Genomic DNA, 20,484 nt, shown 5'->3' with positions numbered 1-20,484 from the left:
AAACTGAGTTTGGTTTGTGTTACATGGTAAACTTTAAAAAAAAAAAAAAACAGAAAAAGGAAGTACTATCTTAAGATAATTTTTAAAAAAAAAATCATATCCCTTTGATAACCAAACACAATACTCTATCTTCTAAACATGGAAACTAACATGATCAACTCTTTATATAGAGAGCTTGAAATTAAAAGTGTAGGCATGGAAAAATAATTCAAATGATCAAAAACATCACTTCTATCTAAAGGCATTCAAGGTGGCCTTAACTGCTTTTCAGGGAATTTATCCCTAATACCAGGAACTCTACATTTTCACAAATGGACATTTACTAATTTTAACATTCATGGGTGACAGATGGTAACTTTTGATTTTTTTAAGGATTTATTTATATGTATGGGTGTTTCTCCTGCACATGTGTCTGTGTACCAAATCCATGCCTTGGGTACGTGGATGTTAGAAGAGGGGGTCAGATTCTTTGGAACTGGAGTTCTAAGCAGTTGTGAGTTCAATTGTGGGTTCTAGAAATCAAGAGCAGCAGGACTCTTGACTGCTGAGCCATTTCCCTAGCCCTTTCTCTCAGACTTGAGACCATTAAATTTAACAGGTTTTAAATGTAAGAAATTATGTAAGATGAAATTCTTTGAAGCTATGAAAACTAATAAATTTCACTCAAATTGGGTGATAAAACCTTACAAACTACTGTACAACTATTTTTCCTCTTTACCAAATTATTCCTCTTTCCTAACCAACCTCATGTAATGTGAATATGCATGCTTTGCTGAAGAAGTATGTGTTGGACATGTACTATTGCTTTAGTTCTGTTGGGGATTGCTGTTAATATATAGTTATATGCGTTATGTGAACTTTCTGATAGTCTAAAGATTCTAACCCTCAAGAAAGACTTGGTTTCAATAATTTAAGTCCAAAAAAATGTGAGCTTACTTATGTATCAGTAACCTTTAGCTGAGGTATCCACTGGATAGTGGATCATGCATATCTGTATTCAACAAACTCTTCTGAAAATGTTTTATGAAATGTGTGGACAATTTTGCTTGAATCATTTGCTGGAAAGTATTATCCACGTTACTTTTGCGTGACCCAATGCCCTGCAACATAAAAATGGTTTATAAACTAATTAGACAATTTAAAGAGGTCACATGGTTTGGAAACTTGGGGTAGGTAACCAGAGCATCCAAGTTTCAACCAGGACATTGCAGATAATGAGCTGTAAACAAGAGTTTGAAATTCTACCTATTTGTCCACAAGCTATCCAGTAGCTACTTCCCTGCTGCATTGGCAGAACTAACAGTTCTTTAACAGCTATAACAGAGACCATATGGCCAGCAAAGCCTTAAGTGTTTCCTCTATGTTCTTTTATAGAAAAGGTCAGCTGACCTTGCTCCAAGTCCATGATCAGTCTTGGCCAGTATAACTGAGGGCTTACTGGTGCAAAAGAGAACCAGCAGTTGTAAGGACAGTCCTTCCCTGTTTACTTGATCTCAGTAAGTCAAACTCTTAGATCTATGACCAGATCTGGAAGGACCTAAGAGTTCGGATGGTAATGATCTCATCAGGGTATATAGAAAGGAATTCTTTATTTTTTTTTATTGTAAACATTAAGGTCATTGGAAGGAATCAACACATTTTTTCTTTTGTTCATGTTGGTATGTGTAATTCCAAAAGGTTTGGGAAACACAACATTAAAATTATTCACCAGTACATTTTTCTTTCTTTTAAAATATGATTTATTTTCATTTGTATGTGTGGATTTTTGTATGTGCATCACATGCATGCCTGCTGCTTAAGAGCCCAGAAGAGGACATCAGATCTCCTACTGGAATCATAAGTGGCAGTGAGCTGCTCTGTAGGTACTGGGGACTGATCCAGATCCTCCGGTAGGAGCAGCCAGTGCTCTTACTCACTGAGCCTCTCTCCAGTCCCAGCCAGAACATTCTGTACAGCCTACAAGTGCAACTTCTTCAAAAGACTCTCACCCCACCCGACAAAAAGGTGTTCCCGGCTCAGCTGTGGCTCAATAAACTTTTATTTTTTGTTGTTATGTATTTTTATTTAAAAGAATTTGTTTCCCTATCACAAAAATTCGATAGCCACACTGCCAACAGCAAAGTTCATAGTTACACTGATGGCGGAGAATTCTCTGGATATTCCCAATGTCCCAAAGGCATAAATGAGGGAAAGGTACTCAGAACAAATCCAAATGACGTTGGGGGCATCACATGCCATTTCTTTTTCTTCTCATCATCAGATGCAGATGGCTTTGAGAGAATCAAACACAATTTGACTTCAGGAAACTTTATACCAATTCTAGCACCTAATGGGGAAAAATAAAAGGAAGAGTTTTACAGAGTAGCATTAAAACAAAGAATTTAATGGTGCTTTACCGTATGTACTACTGGAAAACCAAACAAAATACCTACTAACTAGTATAATGCCAAAGAACTGGAAGAAACCAGATGTTCATTCCTTCTTTCAATTAAAGCACTGTATGAAAGATTTCAAATTAGTTATTAAACCACTTAGCCTTTCAGGTAAACTACATGAAACTGGTGGAGACATATGGGCTGAGGTGAAGTACACACACAGTGTTTTTAGAGTATCAGCTGGTACATTAATTCATTCTTAAGGAAAAATAGTTAAGGATTTGAGTATTTTTCTTCTCTTAATAAGTACTATGTCAGCAGCACACCACCAGTGACCCCAATGACCCCAATGACCCAGGTTTTAGAAGACATCAATCAGTGTTGCCTTTTCTTGTGTTTCTTTCAACTTCAATGCTAACCATGTGGTGTCTCAATACTTGGTTAGATTTTGGTGTTATTACCATGCCATAAAAATAAAATGTGGGGGCTGGTGAGATGGCTCAGCGGGGAAGAGCACCGACTGCTCTTCGGAAGGTCATGAGTTCAAATCCCAGCAACCACATGGTGGCTCACAACCACCCGTAATGAGATCTGATGCCCTCTTCTGGTGTGTATGACGACAGCTACAGTGTACTTACATATAATAAATAAATAAATCTTTAAAAAAAAAAAATAAAATAAAATGTGATGATGTTAAAAGTGAAAAACAAAGATGGAAATGACTAAGAAAGGTCAGAGAACACAAAGGTGATTGTGAGACTGTCAAGGATTGTTTCATGGACACTATAATTTTAGGTCAGAAAGATCTAAACGGTGCCAACCTTCACTGTTGCCTGCATGTCACAATGCTCTTTGTATATACATTATAAAGGTCCCATGACATGACAGGCCAAGGCTGGAAAAAAAAAAATCTCAGGTTTCCTTCTGAGAATCTATGAGATTCCACCATAGCCTTAGAGTTACGATATGGTGTCAGTAATTCTAGTTGTTTCAGATGTCTAGATTGTTTATTTAGGTATCTATTTTCAATCTATGCCTTGCCAAGAGAATCTGAAATTGAGAGAACCTAGCTACTTCCATTCAATTCCAAGACCTAACATCTTACTTGAAGCCTCCAGAAAAGAACTGATGTTGATTCATGCAAAGGCCTAGTTTTCATATAAGTTGTGATTATTACCAAACATATTTTTTCTGCCTGGGAAAGATGACTGACATATGAATTAGTGTGACTAACTAACAATGCAGTTCTGCTCTGAGTTTGTATGCTTTACCTCCATAGCTTCTGCTTAGTTTCTATTGCTCCCTTTGTGGTTTGGGTACTTACAAATTAAAGTTGTGGCAAAAATAAATATCTACTACAGGCAAGAGAGACAGACACATGATAAAAATAGATGCTTTCTGAACTTTCTATAAGAATATAGAGAAGGATCACATTTTCTCAGAATATGTGTTAACCAAATTTATGTACTTAAAAAGTCTCTATCCAAAGTTTTGTTTATAAAAATTATACTGTGTAATTCAATTTGTTTACATAAATAATGCATTATGACCAATGGATAAATACTAAATTCTATAATCAAGTAAAACTGTATTTCCTTAGAATATTAACTAAGAAGAAAGCATGTGGAAAAGTATGAGTCTTGAGTATGTTCCAGGGGTCAGACAACATTTCAGATTATAGAATCCTAAAACTTCCTCTCTATCCTGACTCCCACCTTAGCAAGGAGGAAAAAACCCTACTTACTACATAGGAGAAGAAAAATACAAGAAAGAACAAAAACTACAGACAAAGGTAACAAATACATAAACACTATGCCCTGCCAGACTGTCTACTAAGTAGGTCCTTTGTGATGTGGCTATACTGGTCTTGGTGTACTATAATGAAAGTGCTCAATAGTCTTCCTTTCTATCTGACCATCTATTAATCTATCTTGTATACAACCCCAACAAGCATGGTTGTCTCCATAACTGTGAGCTAACTATTTCTTTCAACTTCAGTTAGGTCATTTTTGAGGGGAGAAACCCATGACTGTGAAGGCTCAGTACAACTGTATATCTAAGAGCCTGTTATAGTTAAAAAAAAAATGGATCTGAGTTTAATACGAGCTGTAGGAAATGGCTTACCTTAATTGTACCCTGGCTGTTAGCAGCAATCAGCACATTGGACTCCTAGAAAGAAACAAGAGCTTTAGAACACAGGAGGACTTCCTGGAGGGCAGTGAAGAGAATAATTTCTTTTCATCCTCTTTCCTTTACTTCACTCTAAGACACCACGGGAATCTAAAGTGGAAGGACAACTTTTAGCATATATAACAGCAACAAGAAAAGGTGAGCATCTGTTTCTCCAGAACATTCTCTTCTACTGACTGTTTACCATAAAACACAAAGGACTGATACATGGTCACCATCTTCAGGACACATCTCCATCAACAACCAGGACAACAAGGGCTCAGGGATATACTTTTTATAGAAGGAAAACTGGTTTTATTTTTTATTTTTAGCAAGATATTTCACTGTTCAACATGTATGCTATTAACAGCCTTGTAATAACTTCAATGAGAATTTATGTCACAAAGTATCTTTAGTGTTTTAAGCCTAAAGGGAGAAATTTTTTTTTTGAAAGCAGGAAAGGATAGGAGAAGACACTGGACAAGAATGAGTTAATTCAAAATAATCTAAGGATTCAGACTTGTATTCAGAGATCTAGTGGAGCTCAACAACTTGGAGACACACTGAAGGACAGACAGCTGAGAGGTACACAGACTGCCATATAAACTCTATGGCTAATAGGAAGATAGAATCTAAATGACAGCTATGAAAAATAGATAAAATGACTGTTTTAATGAAGACTGGGATGTGCCTGGATATGCCTTACTTAAGGCTTCATGACCAAAGTACAAAGTATGAAAAAACAAAAACAAACTTTTAATCCGTATGATAGGAATGTCAGATCAGCCAAGGTGTGTTATGAACTTCAGCTTCTTTGAAATGACATTAGACACTTGTGTTTTATAAATATGAATTTCCTTTTTAAGCCTCCCCTCTGATTTTTAAGTAAAGCCTATTTGAAAACCACTCATTTTGTTACTACTGGTATATGAGCAAATAAATATTTTGTCCTACTACCACAGAAATTTCAGGAGGCAGTAGAAGACCCTTCAATATAAACAGGGGAGATAGCATCCAAGGTCATACTTGTATCAAGAGGAATGAGACCGAAGCATGGGCACTGCTATCTTTTGCTAGCTGGGGATTTTTCCTGCAATAGTAAGATGAAGAATGCACAGTTCACTGACGGTTAGCCCAGACATTTTCTTTGGGTGACTATACACAGTTTCAATGCTTTCACACAGACAGAGAATTTGAAGTGAATGGTCCAAGAAGCAGATTTGTGATTTATCTGTTCCTTCACTGATGTGAATTTGGAGAGTGGCAGTACTCTATATCTGCCTCAGAAAACAGAAAAACGCTCAAACAAAAGCTGCACTACCAACCCCACCACCAGAGTACCCAGAAAAGATTGCCTGAACTGGAGTTACAAGTAAAACTGAACCACCATGAAGGTGCTGGGAACCAGAACCTAGTCCTGTAAGAACCAAAATAGTCCCAACTGCAGAGCCATCTTTCCAGTTCCTCCATCCTGTCTCTAAGGCAGGGTTTCTTGTTTTGTCCCTTCACTCTCCAGGTCTGAACACTTTGGTTACTTCTGGTTTTGCCTACCATCTCACTAGGAATACTGGGATGCAGGTGCGTAGCACAGGTGTGGCTCTGGGAATTGAACTCAGGCTGTCAGGCTTGCACAGCAAGGGCTTTTACCCACTGAGTATCTTTCCAGGTTCTCCACCTTAAATTTTAAGAAAGAAAAAAAAAAACTCTTACTGAATGTGGAGCTCACTGACTCAGAGGGCCACCTGTCTACCCCACCAGCACCAAGATGCACAAATATGCTGTACTGCACCAGCTTTATATGCAATCCTCATGCCTGCATGTCAGGCGCTTTGCCCACAGAGCCATTTCCTAAGCTCCTGAAAAGATTTTCTGGGGCACTCATTGTTCTATAATTATATTTTAGTGTGTTTTTATTTTGAGTAATATGGAAAGCTGACCTTATGTTACCGACTTGGATTTACCTGTCAATTGCCTAAAAGAAATAAAACACTATAATACACACACACACACACACACACACACACACAATCAATTGAATGTTAAGAAGGATGAAGCTATGGCTAGAAAATGGTACCACAAAGATGCTGGAGCCCTTAAGAACCATCCACTGCTATGGGGCATGATACCAGGACAAAGAAAAGCTTTTAGTCTTAGCAGCAGTTCTTTCTTTGGTTTTGATTCATTACTTTTTAATGTAAAGGGGGAAGGCAGAAAACCTGGTGAGGATGAGGACTGAGCAGGGAAGTCTGCTGTGTTGAGACTATAAATGATATAACTCAGTCATCAAATTCCTGGTGGAAGGAAACATGGGAAAGTCATGTCTGGAATGGGAGTCAAATGTAAAAAACCAACATACATATTTCTGCACTTAAAATACAACAATACATATTTCTGCACATAAAATACAATAGCCTTTTACTGTGCCTGCATTTATACTGCAACCTGTTACATAAGATCAGGTATTAAATTTTCCATTTCTGGTATCATGTTGGTATTGAAAAGTTTCAGAGTTCAGATTAGAACTCTAACCTAGATTATCTTACAATATAGAAGTTTAGAGTCAATATATAACTACAACAATTTATTTAAATGACCACACAAGAAGAGGTTGAAATCTGCAGCATGCTAAATCAAGGAAGAAAAGATCTAATGACTACCATTCACAAACACTTTTTACTTTAGGACTGGCATTTACAGATGATATAATTGTTGTTACCAGAGGTTGGCCCCTTAACACCTCAGTCTGAGGAGTCAGATAAATATACAACCTCTTAAAAACCAAGTAGCTCGAATGGTCTTTCAGGACTAATATATGCTTAGCACAGTGTTCTAAGAATCCTTACACACCTCAAAAGTATTCAAAGCAGCAAACAATGAAAAAGAAAAGCAATGTCATCAGGTCTAACTACACCTCTCCTCCAACAAACGCACAAAGGAGGGATTTAGAACTAGATTTTTTTTTTCAATCTAACAGAAATATAAAACCAGAAACCTTACTTTTGCTATTAGCGGTTATTACTTAAAAGTTTGGAATGAAGCAAGCCATATTTGCAATTTGGATGACCATTGTTTGCTGGCTAACTACAGCCTTGCTGCATGCAGCCCTTTAATGTTAAATAAAACTGATGGTAATTCTTATTACTTTCTTCTTTTCTTCTTTTTAAATGAGTAGCTTACTGCAACTCTCCTCAAAGATAGCTAATACATAATGTCTACTTTTTTTCTGCATCTTAAGATTAAGAAAAGATAAAGAAAAGAAAATTTCTGCCAATCCACACTATCAAATCCCAGAGTCATAAAGTTCCTAGCATGCAGACTAAAGACAGTTCATTTAAGTGTGACTGGAGCACAGCTATGCTTACTTATTTATAAGATGTCTCTGGCTTCCCTACAACTATGGTCGCAGAGTCTTGGCCTACAAAGCCTAAAATATTTGTTCTCTTTATAGCAAGTTTATATGTGCTACTTTAGACTCATTCTAATAAACCTTAAAGGGAAAAAAAGTCAACAGAAACGAGTTCACCTGAAAAAAATTAACTTTCTAAGAGAGCAAATTTCAACACTTCAAAGAATTTAACAAGACATGCATTACACACACACACACACACACACACACACACACACACACACACACACACATCCACCCACCAGGAAAAAAGCAATAGAAACAAACAGACCCAGCAACTAGGACAATGAAAATATCAAATGGGAACATTAAAAGTAGTGTGTTCTAATTACATTCAAGTAGTTAAAGGAAACACTGGAAGACATAAGTATAAGAAGCAAACAGAAACACACAGTACAGGAAATAGGAAATTTACTGGAGGAACACAGCAGTGACGACAAGACAGGAGAATGAGCACTAAAAGCTGCTCACAACCCAGAGATCAGCACCTCAGTGCTCAACAGGTTAACACACAGGCATTTGCACACGGGTAATTAATTAGATTGCCAAGCACAGAAGGGGCAGCATATTATCTAAAAACAAAGATGAAATGTAAGTTACTATCAGGAATAAAGGAAGATATGTCACTAGGTATCCCAGGTGTTATAATGAATTATTATAAATAACTTGATGCCAATAAGATTTGACAAGTAATAATATGAACAAATTATATGGAAATGCAATATTTCAATGAAAAGTTGGTGACTAGTGAGTGAGGGACATTTTCAAATTCAGTTTATGAATGAAACAAAAATCAGAAAAAGTCATGAAAATAAAATTAGTCAACTGTCTTTATAAATACATTTAAAAAAAAAATCTTAAAATACCACCAGTAACTGGGATTCATCTACATATAAAGAGCACATTAGAGGCTGGTGATGACTCACCTCAGAAGAGAGTGCTAATCCTTGGGCCCATGGGGTAGAAACTGAGAACCAGCTCCCATAATATGTCCTCTATTCCACTTGCTGAGTGCAGTACATGCACACCCAGACCCACACAAAAAGATTTAAATGGAAAGAACAGTACATTATGTATAGGTAGGATTTACCCAAATCTTAACTTGGTTTCTAATATTAACAAATCATCGACAGACTCTCTGGTACAGGACAGCTTAGCATTTGTACAAAGCTCTGGGCTTAATTCCTACCATCAAAAAAAAAAATTAAAAATATCAAAGAATACAATTCATCATGTTGAGAAATGGGGAAAAACCCACATTTAATACAAAAGTCACTTCAATTTATTGACTTATAATAAAAATTTTATTCACAGCGATGTTACCTACATGCAAATGTGTAAGTAAATTATGAAAGCCCCACACCATACAAATTTATGCAGAAATTAATGAGTATCCACTTATTGGATAATCACCTAACCTTAAAAATTATAAAACAATTCTGTGAGTTTCTTAAAAACAAACTTACCTATGTACATTAGTCAGATTGTATTTAAAGTATTAATCATTTTTGCAACCACAATTAAAATTCTACAAACTAAAAGTTGATCCCAGCAAAGGAACAAATAACAAAAAGCAAAGGAACTATAACATAAGAAAATGGAAAGCTCAGAAGCAGATCACTATGTGATCATGTAAAGTTTCTAAAGATCTTGGCAAACATAATTAGTATTACAAAGAGTACTGAAACAACCACTGTTTACTGCTTTAGCTGGCAGTGTTAAAGTGGGAGAGAGAAGCCTAAAAATGAGACAGATGAAAGTTTCATGCAATAGTCAATTTATTCAGCGCACTAAGCAATTTATACTCCGAGGGTTAAGAGTCATATAAAATATCCAGTTACATGGATAAATTGAACATGGCCGGCATATATATATATATAAACAAATAACAATAGCCAGCTGTAATGAATAACCTAAAGGAGGCTCACTACCTCCACCATTTGGGAGGGGCACAAAAGCACATTCCAAGAACAACTGTTTGTTTTAATAAAGCACAGGTCACAAGACAAGTCTTGTTTTCTTTGAACTTTTTCATAAGTACTCAGAATTCCCTTCACATGCCTGGACTGTGTTTTGACAAACTATATTTATTGTATGTCTGCTTAAATACATATAAAAAGAAAACTCAATCTTTACATTGTATTATCTTAAAAATGAATTCTAAATAAATCAAACATATAAATGTAAAAAACAACAAAGATTCTAAGATTACCCCCCCCACAGAATACAATGTTTGAGTTGGAAAATAAAGTCTTAGAATGCAAAAAATATCTATCTTAAAAATATTAATAGTTTAAGACCTTAATCCCCAGTAAGTGGACTACCACACATCCAAGACAATATGCACAAGTGTGAACTGGACTTGATGGGCTAAGCAAATTAAAAGGAGGCCACCGAAGTTGGATGGTAAAGAATGGAGGGGTGGGAGTGGGATTGGGAGGATTTGGAAGAGAGGTATTATCAAAATAGACTGTCTGAAATTCTCAAACAACTAATAGGAAAAAAAATGCATGCACCGAGTTTAAGAGGACAAATAAAACCATGGAGTTTATGACCACCCTGAGAAAAATGCTGATAAACTTATCTCAACAAAATTAAATATAACTTAGTTATTAGAATAAATAAACTCATAATGTCAGATATGGGCAAGGATACAGAGCAAGTAGGTGATCATAGTTTGCTGAGAAAAATGAAAAATAATCCAGTATTTTTGGGAAAAGGTAATACAAAGTTAGCTGCATACCTCTTATGATGTAGCAATTCTACCCTGTAGATATGTGTGTAAAAGAAAGACCACTAAACCATGTAAATACTTGCTTATTACTCAAACAGTTCAAAACCTAGAATAAGCTTTACATCCAAAATGAGTGAACACACACAAAAGTTTTTGCTATAATTATAAATGAAGATGTTGCTTAGAAAAACAACACCATCATAAAACTATAAATACAAGGAATAATGTCAACAATTCAACAACAAACCAGGCTGAAGAAGCCAGACAAAAAGAAAGAACATAAATATTCTGTTGTTTCTATTATATGACAGTCTAAGGAAAACCAAGGCCAAGAACCAGCTCATCTTTAAGACTAATACATCAATGTTGGTTTCTATCTTACTGAAGGAATCTCGCTATGTGCCTAGGGGAAAGTGATCTTAGAAAAGCATTCATTAGGTACAGGCGTGCCTCAACTCTCATTACTGCTTCAACAACTGTTCCATATAGAATTTGCACAGAGAAAGAAACATGGGGAGGTCAGGACCACAAACAAGAATCACTCCACAGTTAATAGCACCAGCTGGGGTTGCTCACAGTATACCCCAGTGTTGTGTGCCACTCAGTTCTTACAAGGGCTCCTTTTCTCCTATCCTTCCCACCAAAACTTAAGACTCTTACACTTCAAATTTTGTACTAAGAACCAAAACCTTTCTTTGGAAATGGTCATTTCCAAACTTTGGCTGTAGACTTAAAAGAACATACAACTGTATTTTGCTTTTTTTATTTAACATAGGGACTCATTTTAGCCTAGGCTGGCCTAAAGGCAATTCTCCTGCCTTAGCTTCTTAAATGCTGGGATTACTAAGGTCTGAGTTATAGTGTGTAGCAAGAAATCAATTTTTCATACAAAGAATTTCAGAAAAGCTTTCAATAGTCCCCTTATATATAAAATGTTGATAGCCCAAGATTAAATAACCCAACTCCTAAAAAAAAAAAAAAAAACAAAAAAAAACCAGCAATTCTACACTACACATGCTAGTTACAGATTTTCTCAAATAAATAAGCCAATAGTAATATCTACTTTCAAAACCTACCAACCAGCCTGTCTCTGAATAGAAGAGGCAGGAGTTCCAGTCCAGGAGAGTAGGTGATGTGAGATCTTATTTGAAAGAACATTAAGAAAGGGCCAAATCACAAACAAACAAAATCCATAAAATATTTCAACATGCTTGAAGAAAACTTGGTTTTCTTTTTTGTTTGCTTCTATAATCTAATACACTTAAGCAGCAGAGATATTGCAAAAAAGAATAAAGAAAACAGTATTCAGAGTAGAAATTCAAAAAGTTGTATGGAGGGGAACGATCAGACTTAGCCAGCTATCCTAAGTCAGACAGAGACCTCCATGTTTATGTAGGATTGCTGCCTTCTGCAGACAAAAGATGGCTTCTCATTTGTCTACATGGTTGACTCCGCAGCTTCCATTTTTAGTGTAATTTATTATTAATATAACATTTGTTATAGTCTTTTATATTCCAGTTTTCTTTCTGTATTTTTATATTATTCCAACTCCTAACTACTTAGAATTCTCATTTAGATGCACCTTGAAATAAGATAAAAAAAAAAAATCAGGATTCAAATAATAGAAAAGAACCCTAAAAAGGCACATTTAAGAAACAAAGGTACAGGATTTCTAGTGAGAGAAAAGTTGTTTAAGAGTATATATATTCTGGGAAGCAGGATACAGATGCACAGACACACTCAACACACCAGTCATTCCAAAGGCTGCAAATCTCACCAAGTGGCCCATGTCAGTAATTTTATTTGCTACTCAAAATATCTACAGAAACCTTCAACTTATATCACATGCCAAAATCTGTATTGAATAAGCTTGAGAACACTATATTTACAATGATTTATGACAGGAACAGTGATTCTTTACTGCTGATGAATATTAAAAACAGAAAATAACTGCATTTCTTTCCCCAAAACAGGTAGGTCTGTCTGTCTGTCTGTCTGTCTTTGTGTTTGCTTGCATGAGTTTGTATGGTACATACAAACTCTTCAGGGGCCAGAAGAACATGTTGGTTCACCCAGAACAGGACTTGCAGGCAGTTGTAAACTGCTATGTGGGTGCTGGAAAATGAACCTGGTCCTCTGCAAGATCAGTAAGCGCTTTTAACTGCTGAGTAATCTCTCCAGTTCCAGAAATGTGTACGAGTAAAATTTCTATTTGCAAATTTCCTCCTGACCATTTTGGTTAGACTGCACCTACAATTTTGTGCCATGTTTTTGAGATACTCTACAATGCAACGGCGAGGGAGGGGGCAATCCCCCACATATGCATGCTCAAAGGCATACTCTATAACACAATGGGGGAGGGCAAAAATCAATCTCTCTCTTTCTGTCTCTCTCTCCTCTTCCCTTTCTCTCACACACACATACACAATTGCACGCACACACCCAAACAATCAAAATCCACAATAATTTTAAGACATGAGGCCTGAGTCTGTACACTGTTTCTGCACAGAACTGCTTAATCCTTTCAGACTCAACTTCTTCAGTTATAAAACAGTCTCGGGTCCTGACAGAGTCTTTATCATAAGGCTTCCCAGAGGGAACAATAGCACACTGATGGAATTTAAGACACTATACCAAATATAACAGACACCTTGGCATTTGAGGTAAGAGCAGAAGTAGGAGTGTCTCTCTGCTAACCTCCAGTCCTTTTCCTGTAAAGCAGATCATAAAAGAACTCTCTGTTCTTTCTCTCTGAAGTAAATCAGAAGACACATCATTCAGAGGTATCCACTCTATATATAGAGGGACAGAGAAGAGAAGCTGAGCAAAGAAGTCTTGCCATTGGTAATCTTAGTTTATTACCACATAACATATCTTTTTGTCCTTAAGCTATACTTCTCGACTGTATATCTACTTAAACCATAAAAATATACAATATACTTGGCTAAGTCATTATTTCATGTTACATAAAACTTCTACTAAATAAGCAGCAAACTCTTCAACTCTTCTCTCACTAATCCTTTATGCTGTTTGAGTTTTAGGCCTGAACTAGTAGTGGCTAGGAAACTGAAACTCTGAAACAGTTAACTGGCAGCAGATGAGTAAATCGGAGCTATCCTTACTAAAGATACTATTAAACATAGCCTACATTCTTTTACTCTGCTAACTGGGGCATTGTGTTCTTTGCCCCCAACATGGGACACACTGGGCATCACCAAGGAAGTACAACAAATAATTAGAGAATATTTGAAGGGCAGTGACTAAAGTATCTTCCATAGATGCATACCAGTAGCTGTAGAATATGAGGAACCAATGAAATGGCTAATGGAGAGACTTAGGGACTGTGAAGAAGGATGACAGAATTTAAACAAACAGGAACAAAGAGACGAAGTAATAAAAGATTCATCCCAAGTAAGCACACAAATACAAGTTTAGAAGCAGCAATGGAATAATAAAAATATTTGCTCAATGGAGTAGATGGATAATGTTAAAAAAATAAAGATTGGACAGATAGCATTATGTCAGACTGTTGAAAAAATCTCAAATGTAGTAGCTTGGAAATTATGCCAAGTGGAAACATATGGCATGGGGTAATGGAAAAAATAAGGGGCGTGAACAGAAGCCTAGCATCTAAAGCCATGCTGTTACTGTTTGAATGTATTCTAAGGGATGGCTTTCTAACTATTTACTAGTAAGTTTGAAATCTGAGTTATCTTAAAGTAACATTTTTTGACTGTATTTTCCCTCTGTGATTAGTGTTTGGATTTCCAAAAGAACATATAACAATGGGATTGTAATACAATAAATATACTTCTGTAGTGAGATGGATGAAGCAATTGAAAGTACAGGTAATTTACTTATGAAATGTTCTTGAAATAGTACTGGTGATCAAAATAAACAAGCTACAGTTACCTTTAAGTAACAAGAAACTTGTCTCAATAACTGGGGCCAAAGGTAATGAATGTTAATGTCTATGATGATGAAAGCCATTTGGTAGTAGTGTATGTAAAGAGGCTAAGGGATTCAAAAACTCATGTAAAAGAACAGGAGAATAGAGACAAAAACAGGAAAATTTAAAAGATGGATATATGAGACACCCAAAGAAAGAATTATTGTACTTGGTAAGTAATTGGAAGATATACAATAAAGTTGATTCTATGGTGTTTGCCTTAAATGACATGATGTAAACCAGAAGGAAACACAAATGTTAACACATCAAAAGTGAAAAAAGAAAATAATCAACTGACATATTGTGATATATTTTCTCTTACAGAAGATACTCTTAGAGTTCATTCTTCCCTGATTTAAATTCCTCACTGTTCAACTAACTTAGACATGTTCTTATTTTTGTTATTTAAAACTTTAATTAACAAGCTATACTTTAAATTGTTTAGATAAATATCTATTAAACAGACACAGGTGAAGAAAGTGCAAAACTGATTTCTATGGCACTTTATTTTATTAGTTTGGAATGTGGCTGTCACCTGAAGGCCCATGTGTTAAGAGGTTTTGTCTGTTGGTGGCATTTCTGTGAAGCAGAATATTTGACAAGCAGATCTTGGGGGTGGGGGCACTGTGTTAGGTCATTGGGGATATTTTCTCAGAGAGAACAATAGACTCTGGTCCCTTCTCTGCCTGTTTTGCTTCCTAACCATTAATAGAGCACTGCCATCTGGCATGCCTACAAGAGTTACAAAATAATCCATCAGACTAACCTTTGGCTGCAATCTCTAAGCCCGTGAGCCAAAATACATCCTTTCTCTTTTAAGGAGATTATGTTAGACACTGGGCTATAGTGACAGAGCACTGACTAAATACATGATTTCTGATAACAAAATTCAGAGTGTTTAAAAAAAGAGATTATTAAAAAAGAGAGCATTGCTTCTTGGCCTTTTGGCTAAGATCAAAGAGAGCAAAAAATCTTTTCTAGGTCTTAAAATTTTGATTGACACTGTACAGCAATCAAATGAAGAGCGGATCAGAAACTGAATATGAGTGACCAAATGAAACAAGCTCCTGCAATCTAACCTGTAACAAAACCTTGTAGGTTTACAAGCAGTGACCAGGTTTTCCCTCTTTTCCTGGACACTACAATACAATCGCATAATTACAAAAATGCTCACCTGTGTCATTATGTAGTCAATAAACTTGTAAGCACAAGCCTGTTTTCTCTCTGTTAAGCCAGTTTAGTTTAGATGATCCAGTGCGCCTGATATTAAATAAATCCTGTACCTGGATAAAAATGTTTTTACTTACCCTCATTGTTGTTTCTAGATTTACATTCCTATACAGAGTACCACAGTTTGCTCTAAATGCTCCTTGGAGAGCCACTGTGAAAAGTTTGGTCCCTCAGGTAGCTGCTCTACTGGGCATGGTGAGGTTTAATAATGATGCTAGAAGGTTGTCAGGTTGCTGAAGTCTGCCCTGAGATGGACCAGAGGCCTCATCATCAGAAACTTTGAGATAACAAGTATAAGGCTAAGAAACTACAATTTAAAATATACATTCCAGGTAATTATGAATTCTGACATAGGCAATCAGTAGATCATACATTTGTATGCTATATATCCATGTAATGATGTTGAAAACTCTACAATACTGAACTTGGAACAATAATTTACATTTTCTGCTTCTGAAGGTTATCAGATATTACATAAAAATTACATCTTATTGTGTAATCACTGGAGGCATCAATGATAGGTTTTAAACAAGCAAGATAACTGAAATAAGATTTGCTATGAATAAGGGCGTAAGGTCAAAGGATGACGACAGCCTCAACTAATGGGAGACGGAGGGTTTGAAGAGGTAAACATTTAAGGTACTTAAAAGGATCAAATTAGTGTGTGTGTGTGCGCGCGTGTGTGTGCCATTCTAAGATCCTAGTCTCTAATAGTTTTAACTCAGTCTTTAACTACATCAATTTTAAATTGAACTATCAAATAAGACCATGCATAGCAAAACTAAAATTCCAGGCTCTTTCAAATGATAGAAAACTATTATAATAGCATAAACTGTTTGAATGTCTGTAGTAACTTTTATTGTTTCATAAGTGGAAGGTCATGTTGGCTTAATTGCTTCTTCATATAAGTTAATGGAATTACTGGAGAACTATTTACTGCATATAAATATCATGGCACAATTTCTGGATTGCCAAAATATTCTCCCTATACTTTTTAAAATCCCTGCCTCTAGCTAAGTTTGTATTGAAACTCTCCCTAGAAACTCAATTTCATATGAAACTAAATAGATGATTTAATTACTAGTATAAATTAAAAAGTTAACTTATCCTTCGTGAATGATACTTTTCATTAAATGAAATGAGAGTTGGGGTAGAATACAAATAGCACCCTTAGGAAGTGGTGTCAGGCATGTAAACAGGAAGAAACATAAGGAACATCTTCAACTTTTCTGCTATGTATTTTACAATGAATAATATAAAAATCGATTTAAAATTCTTATAGTCCATCTGTAGCATATGATGTTAAAAATCAGAAGGCTGTGCAAAGAGCTCAAGACAGCTAAAGGCCATCCTCCTCATTTATACCCTCCCTACAAAAAGGTATAGATAACTACAAATTCATGACATTCAGAAATGTCATGAACAGAATCCACAGGCAAAACTGGAGTGTTGGGCATATTTGAGGATAAACAGTTCCTGAGCATTTGCTTTCCAGCATGGAAAAGGCTGAATATGCTGGAATGTTTAAGCAAACATGAATGGTACCTTGTGGGAAGCTTGAATATAAATACCTGAAGATGAAGGCATTAAAGTGAGAGCTACATCCTCTTGTATGCTTTCTTCTATGATGCCTACATAAAGGGGACAATGGAAGAAGCATGAGAAATCTTTTTATGTGCTGCTTGGGGGAAGGCAAACACTCCTAAAACGCCATCCGGCAGTTTTCCCTCAATTCTATAGACTAGAAAGAGGACTCTGTACAGAAACACTTGGTAGAGTAGAAACTGCAATCTGAAAAAAAACTGCAATCTGAAGGCACTGATGCAAAGGTTCTGCAACTTACTTTGGCTTCATGGCATGCAAACATGCTTGACTCGTCAGTACATTTGGAAGAAGGGCCTCAAGAGGTAAGATCTGTGGGAAACTAAAGTCTGAGCACATCAAGCCCAATAGCTTTAGTTGCTTAGTTGTGCTTCTGTCACAGTTGGGAGTTCATATAGTTAAGACAGATTCTCAGGAGCTCTGCCACAGAGACCACCTTTGAAAACAGGAGATTCACACTCCATACTCACCTAGGTTTCACTTTCTTTTCATTCTCTCCTATTTGTTTGTTTGTTTATTTAACATAGAGGTCACTGGTCTCTTACAAACTGAGTAAAACTATTCCTCCTTCACTTGGGTCTTGGCAAGTGTCTAATGGGAGACATTTGACACCAAAAGGTTGAAAACTGCGATAGTGCTAACAAAGCCATTTCCTGAATGTGTGCATCTTGAAAGGCAGGCCATTTAACTATGTATAGACTTAAAAAATCCAACCAAACAACCAACAGCAGCCTCCAAAACACCTTTTCCCCAAGTCACCTGCTTCTTTATACCTCAGCCCTGCCATCAGTAAATTTGAGAATCAAACATCCCCATCTTCTCATGCTCAGTTGCCACTTGAATAAACACTTTTAATAGAACATGTAGGCAACTGATACACTCTGTGTCAAAGACATCAGGCCTGTCTCTGTAATATTAATATCCCCAATATCTAGGCTCATAGAACTTGACTTAGATTAAAAAGAGTCATCGGCATACCACAGACAAATGCCCGTTTTCATGAGCCAACACATACCAGAGTGGAGTATTTTCTTAAAAGAATATCAAGTTGAGAAATAATGGGATGGAGGATGACAGAGCTGGGAACAATCAGGGAGAGGGTGGGGAGTGTGATCAAAATACATTAAATGTATGATATTCTCAAGGAATACAAATAATAGTAAATACTGTTAGGTCTAGGTTATTCATAATGCCTCTAAGTTAATTTTTTTTTTCCTTAGAAGAGACTGAATTAAAAACAGCAAAAGAAACAGTTAAAGATCCATGTTTATTCTATTAGCTAAAACTGGCATATATAAAAAAATACTTTAAAAAAGGATTTATAAGAAAAAATCGAGTTATTTTATGTCAAATTCTACAACAGTGAATGTAAAACTGTCAAAATTTAAATATTTTAAATGGCAAGCAAGTTGACTCCATAAAACTTATTTTTTGATTTCCTTACCACATTCTCTACAAAATCTACAGCAACAAATACTTTTGCTGATTTTGTCTGTATAGTACTGGTCAGTAAATTAAGGAAAATCTATATACCAAACAATTAGAGAAACAACTAACAGTATTCACTGCTTTGATTTTCTGTCTCTCTTTTTAATGTTCCTGCCTTTCTATATTCTGGATACCAGGGAAGAGGGAAGTTAGGAGGAGATGAAAAACAGTCTTCCCCTACATCAGAGTCCAAGCACACAATCTTCTTTTACTCTCAGACACAGAGAAAGAGAGATCTTTCACACTGGCCCTCTTGCTGCCAGTCAGTACAATTTTCTAAAGTGTATAACCATCCAGCTAGAGGAAAGAAGAAAGGAAAGATAAAAGGATGAAGAGAAACAGCTGAAGAAAGTGGGAGAGAGAAGCTCCTCTACTCTGTATGTATGTATGCACTGAAGAATTTGGAACAGCAACATGTACTAAGTGTGTGAAGTCTTGTTATATGTAATTATATATACACAGAAATAAGATTTATAGATACATATGTACTATCTGTGCATCCTAGTCGTGAAGTCTTGTAATACTCCAACCTCAGCCTTCTGAGTGCTGGGATTAAAGATGTGGCCTACCAAGCCTAGTTAATATACTTCAAGGATGGTATATTTTTTAATTGAAGAAAAAAAAGTACATATTTGCTTTGTTTCTCTCTAAATGGAGTGCAGGAGTAGCTAAATCTAATAGATATTAGATATCCATGATCAAAATGGTTTGCTCTAACAAGTACATGAAAATTATTCAGGTCTCTTGGTATATGTAACATGGTATTTTTTAGTATGATGTATGGTTTGCAAACTTGACTGCTTATACCATTTCCCATGAAGATGGAGGGAAGTTTGCGGAACGTAGATCTCTACCTTTTTTCTATAAGAGTCTAAAACTGGAATTACTTTGTTAATGATTTTGAGAGATCTCTTAATTTCAATAGTCATCCATAACTGAGAAGCACTGACATAAAGTTTTATCATAGCCTGATTTGAAGTTTAATGAAAGCAGACTGGCTTATAGCAGTACTACAAGGCTTCTCAATGTGCTTCAATATGATAACTATGTGATGCTTTGTATAAAACAAGCCTGCCTCTTAGATAAAGCGCATATATAAACAAAAAAGGTATGTGAGGGGTATTGCAACCCCAAATGATGACACAGCTCTTACTGCCTGTCAGACACTTATAAGCACACCACGCACATTTCCTTATTTTAAAATTCTGACAATCCTCAAAGACACTGGGTTGCTACTATTACCAGCACTTTATAGATGAATACATTGGTAGACAAAGTCCTAACCACAAGATCTCAAAAAACATCTACGCCTCTGAGGAACTCAAGAGATCTGAACTTGGGAAACATGGTTCCAGAATCTGTGATCTCACTCAAAACATTACAAGCCATTTGTCAGGAAGCCCAAAGGTTGAGGAGACTCAAATAACAGTACACGAATACACACAAAGCACATCATTACAGAGGAGAAGGCAGAGGCAGATGGCTCTCTGAGTTTAAGGCCAGCCTATTCTACAAAGTGAGTTCCAGCACA

The 20,484-nt window shown here is 36.1% G+C and overlaps 1 protein-coding gene and 1 non-coding gene across 4 annotated transcripts in view; both read right to left on the bottom strand.

Annotated features, from left to right (window-relative positions):
* Positions 1 to 1,584: 1,584 nt before the first annotated feature.
* Positions 1,585 to 20,484, bottom strand: part of Cop1 (COP1 E3 ubiquitin ligase) — a 130,562-nt gene continuing 111,662 nt past the window's right edge. For all 3 annotated transcript variants that reach the window (XR_004123024.1, XM_031386507.1, XM_031386517.1), the window contains 2 exons: positions 4,500 to 4,544; positions 1,585 to 2,326 (listed from right to left, as the gene is read on the bottom strand). Coding sequence is in view for 2 of the 3 variants with exons in the window: in XM_031386507.1 (XP_031242367.1) it covers positions 2,309 to 2,326; positions 4,500 to 4,544 (63 nt within the window). In the remaining variant the exon portion in view is untranslated. The remainder of the gene's footprint in view (positions 2,327 to 4,499; positions 4,545 to 20,484) is intronic.
* Positions 12,010 to 12,149, bottom strand: LOC116072317. Its single transcript, XR_004111397.1, has one exon.

Source organism: Mastomys coucha, unplaced genomic scaffold, assembly GCF_008632895.1.
Source record: "Mastomys coucha isolate ucsf_1 unplaced genomic scaffold, UCSF_Mcou_1 pScaffold1, whole genome shotgun sequence".
NCBI lineage: Eukaryota > Metazoa > Chordata > Mammalia > Rodentia > Muridae > Mastomys > Mastomys coucha.
This window is presented reverse-complemented; position numbering and strand designations above follow the sequence as displayed.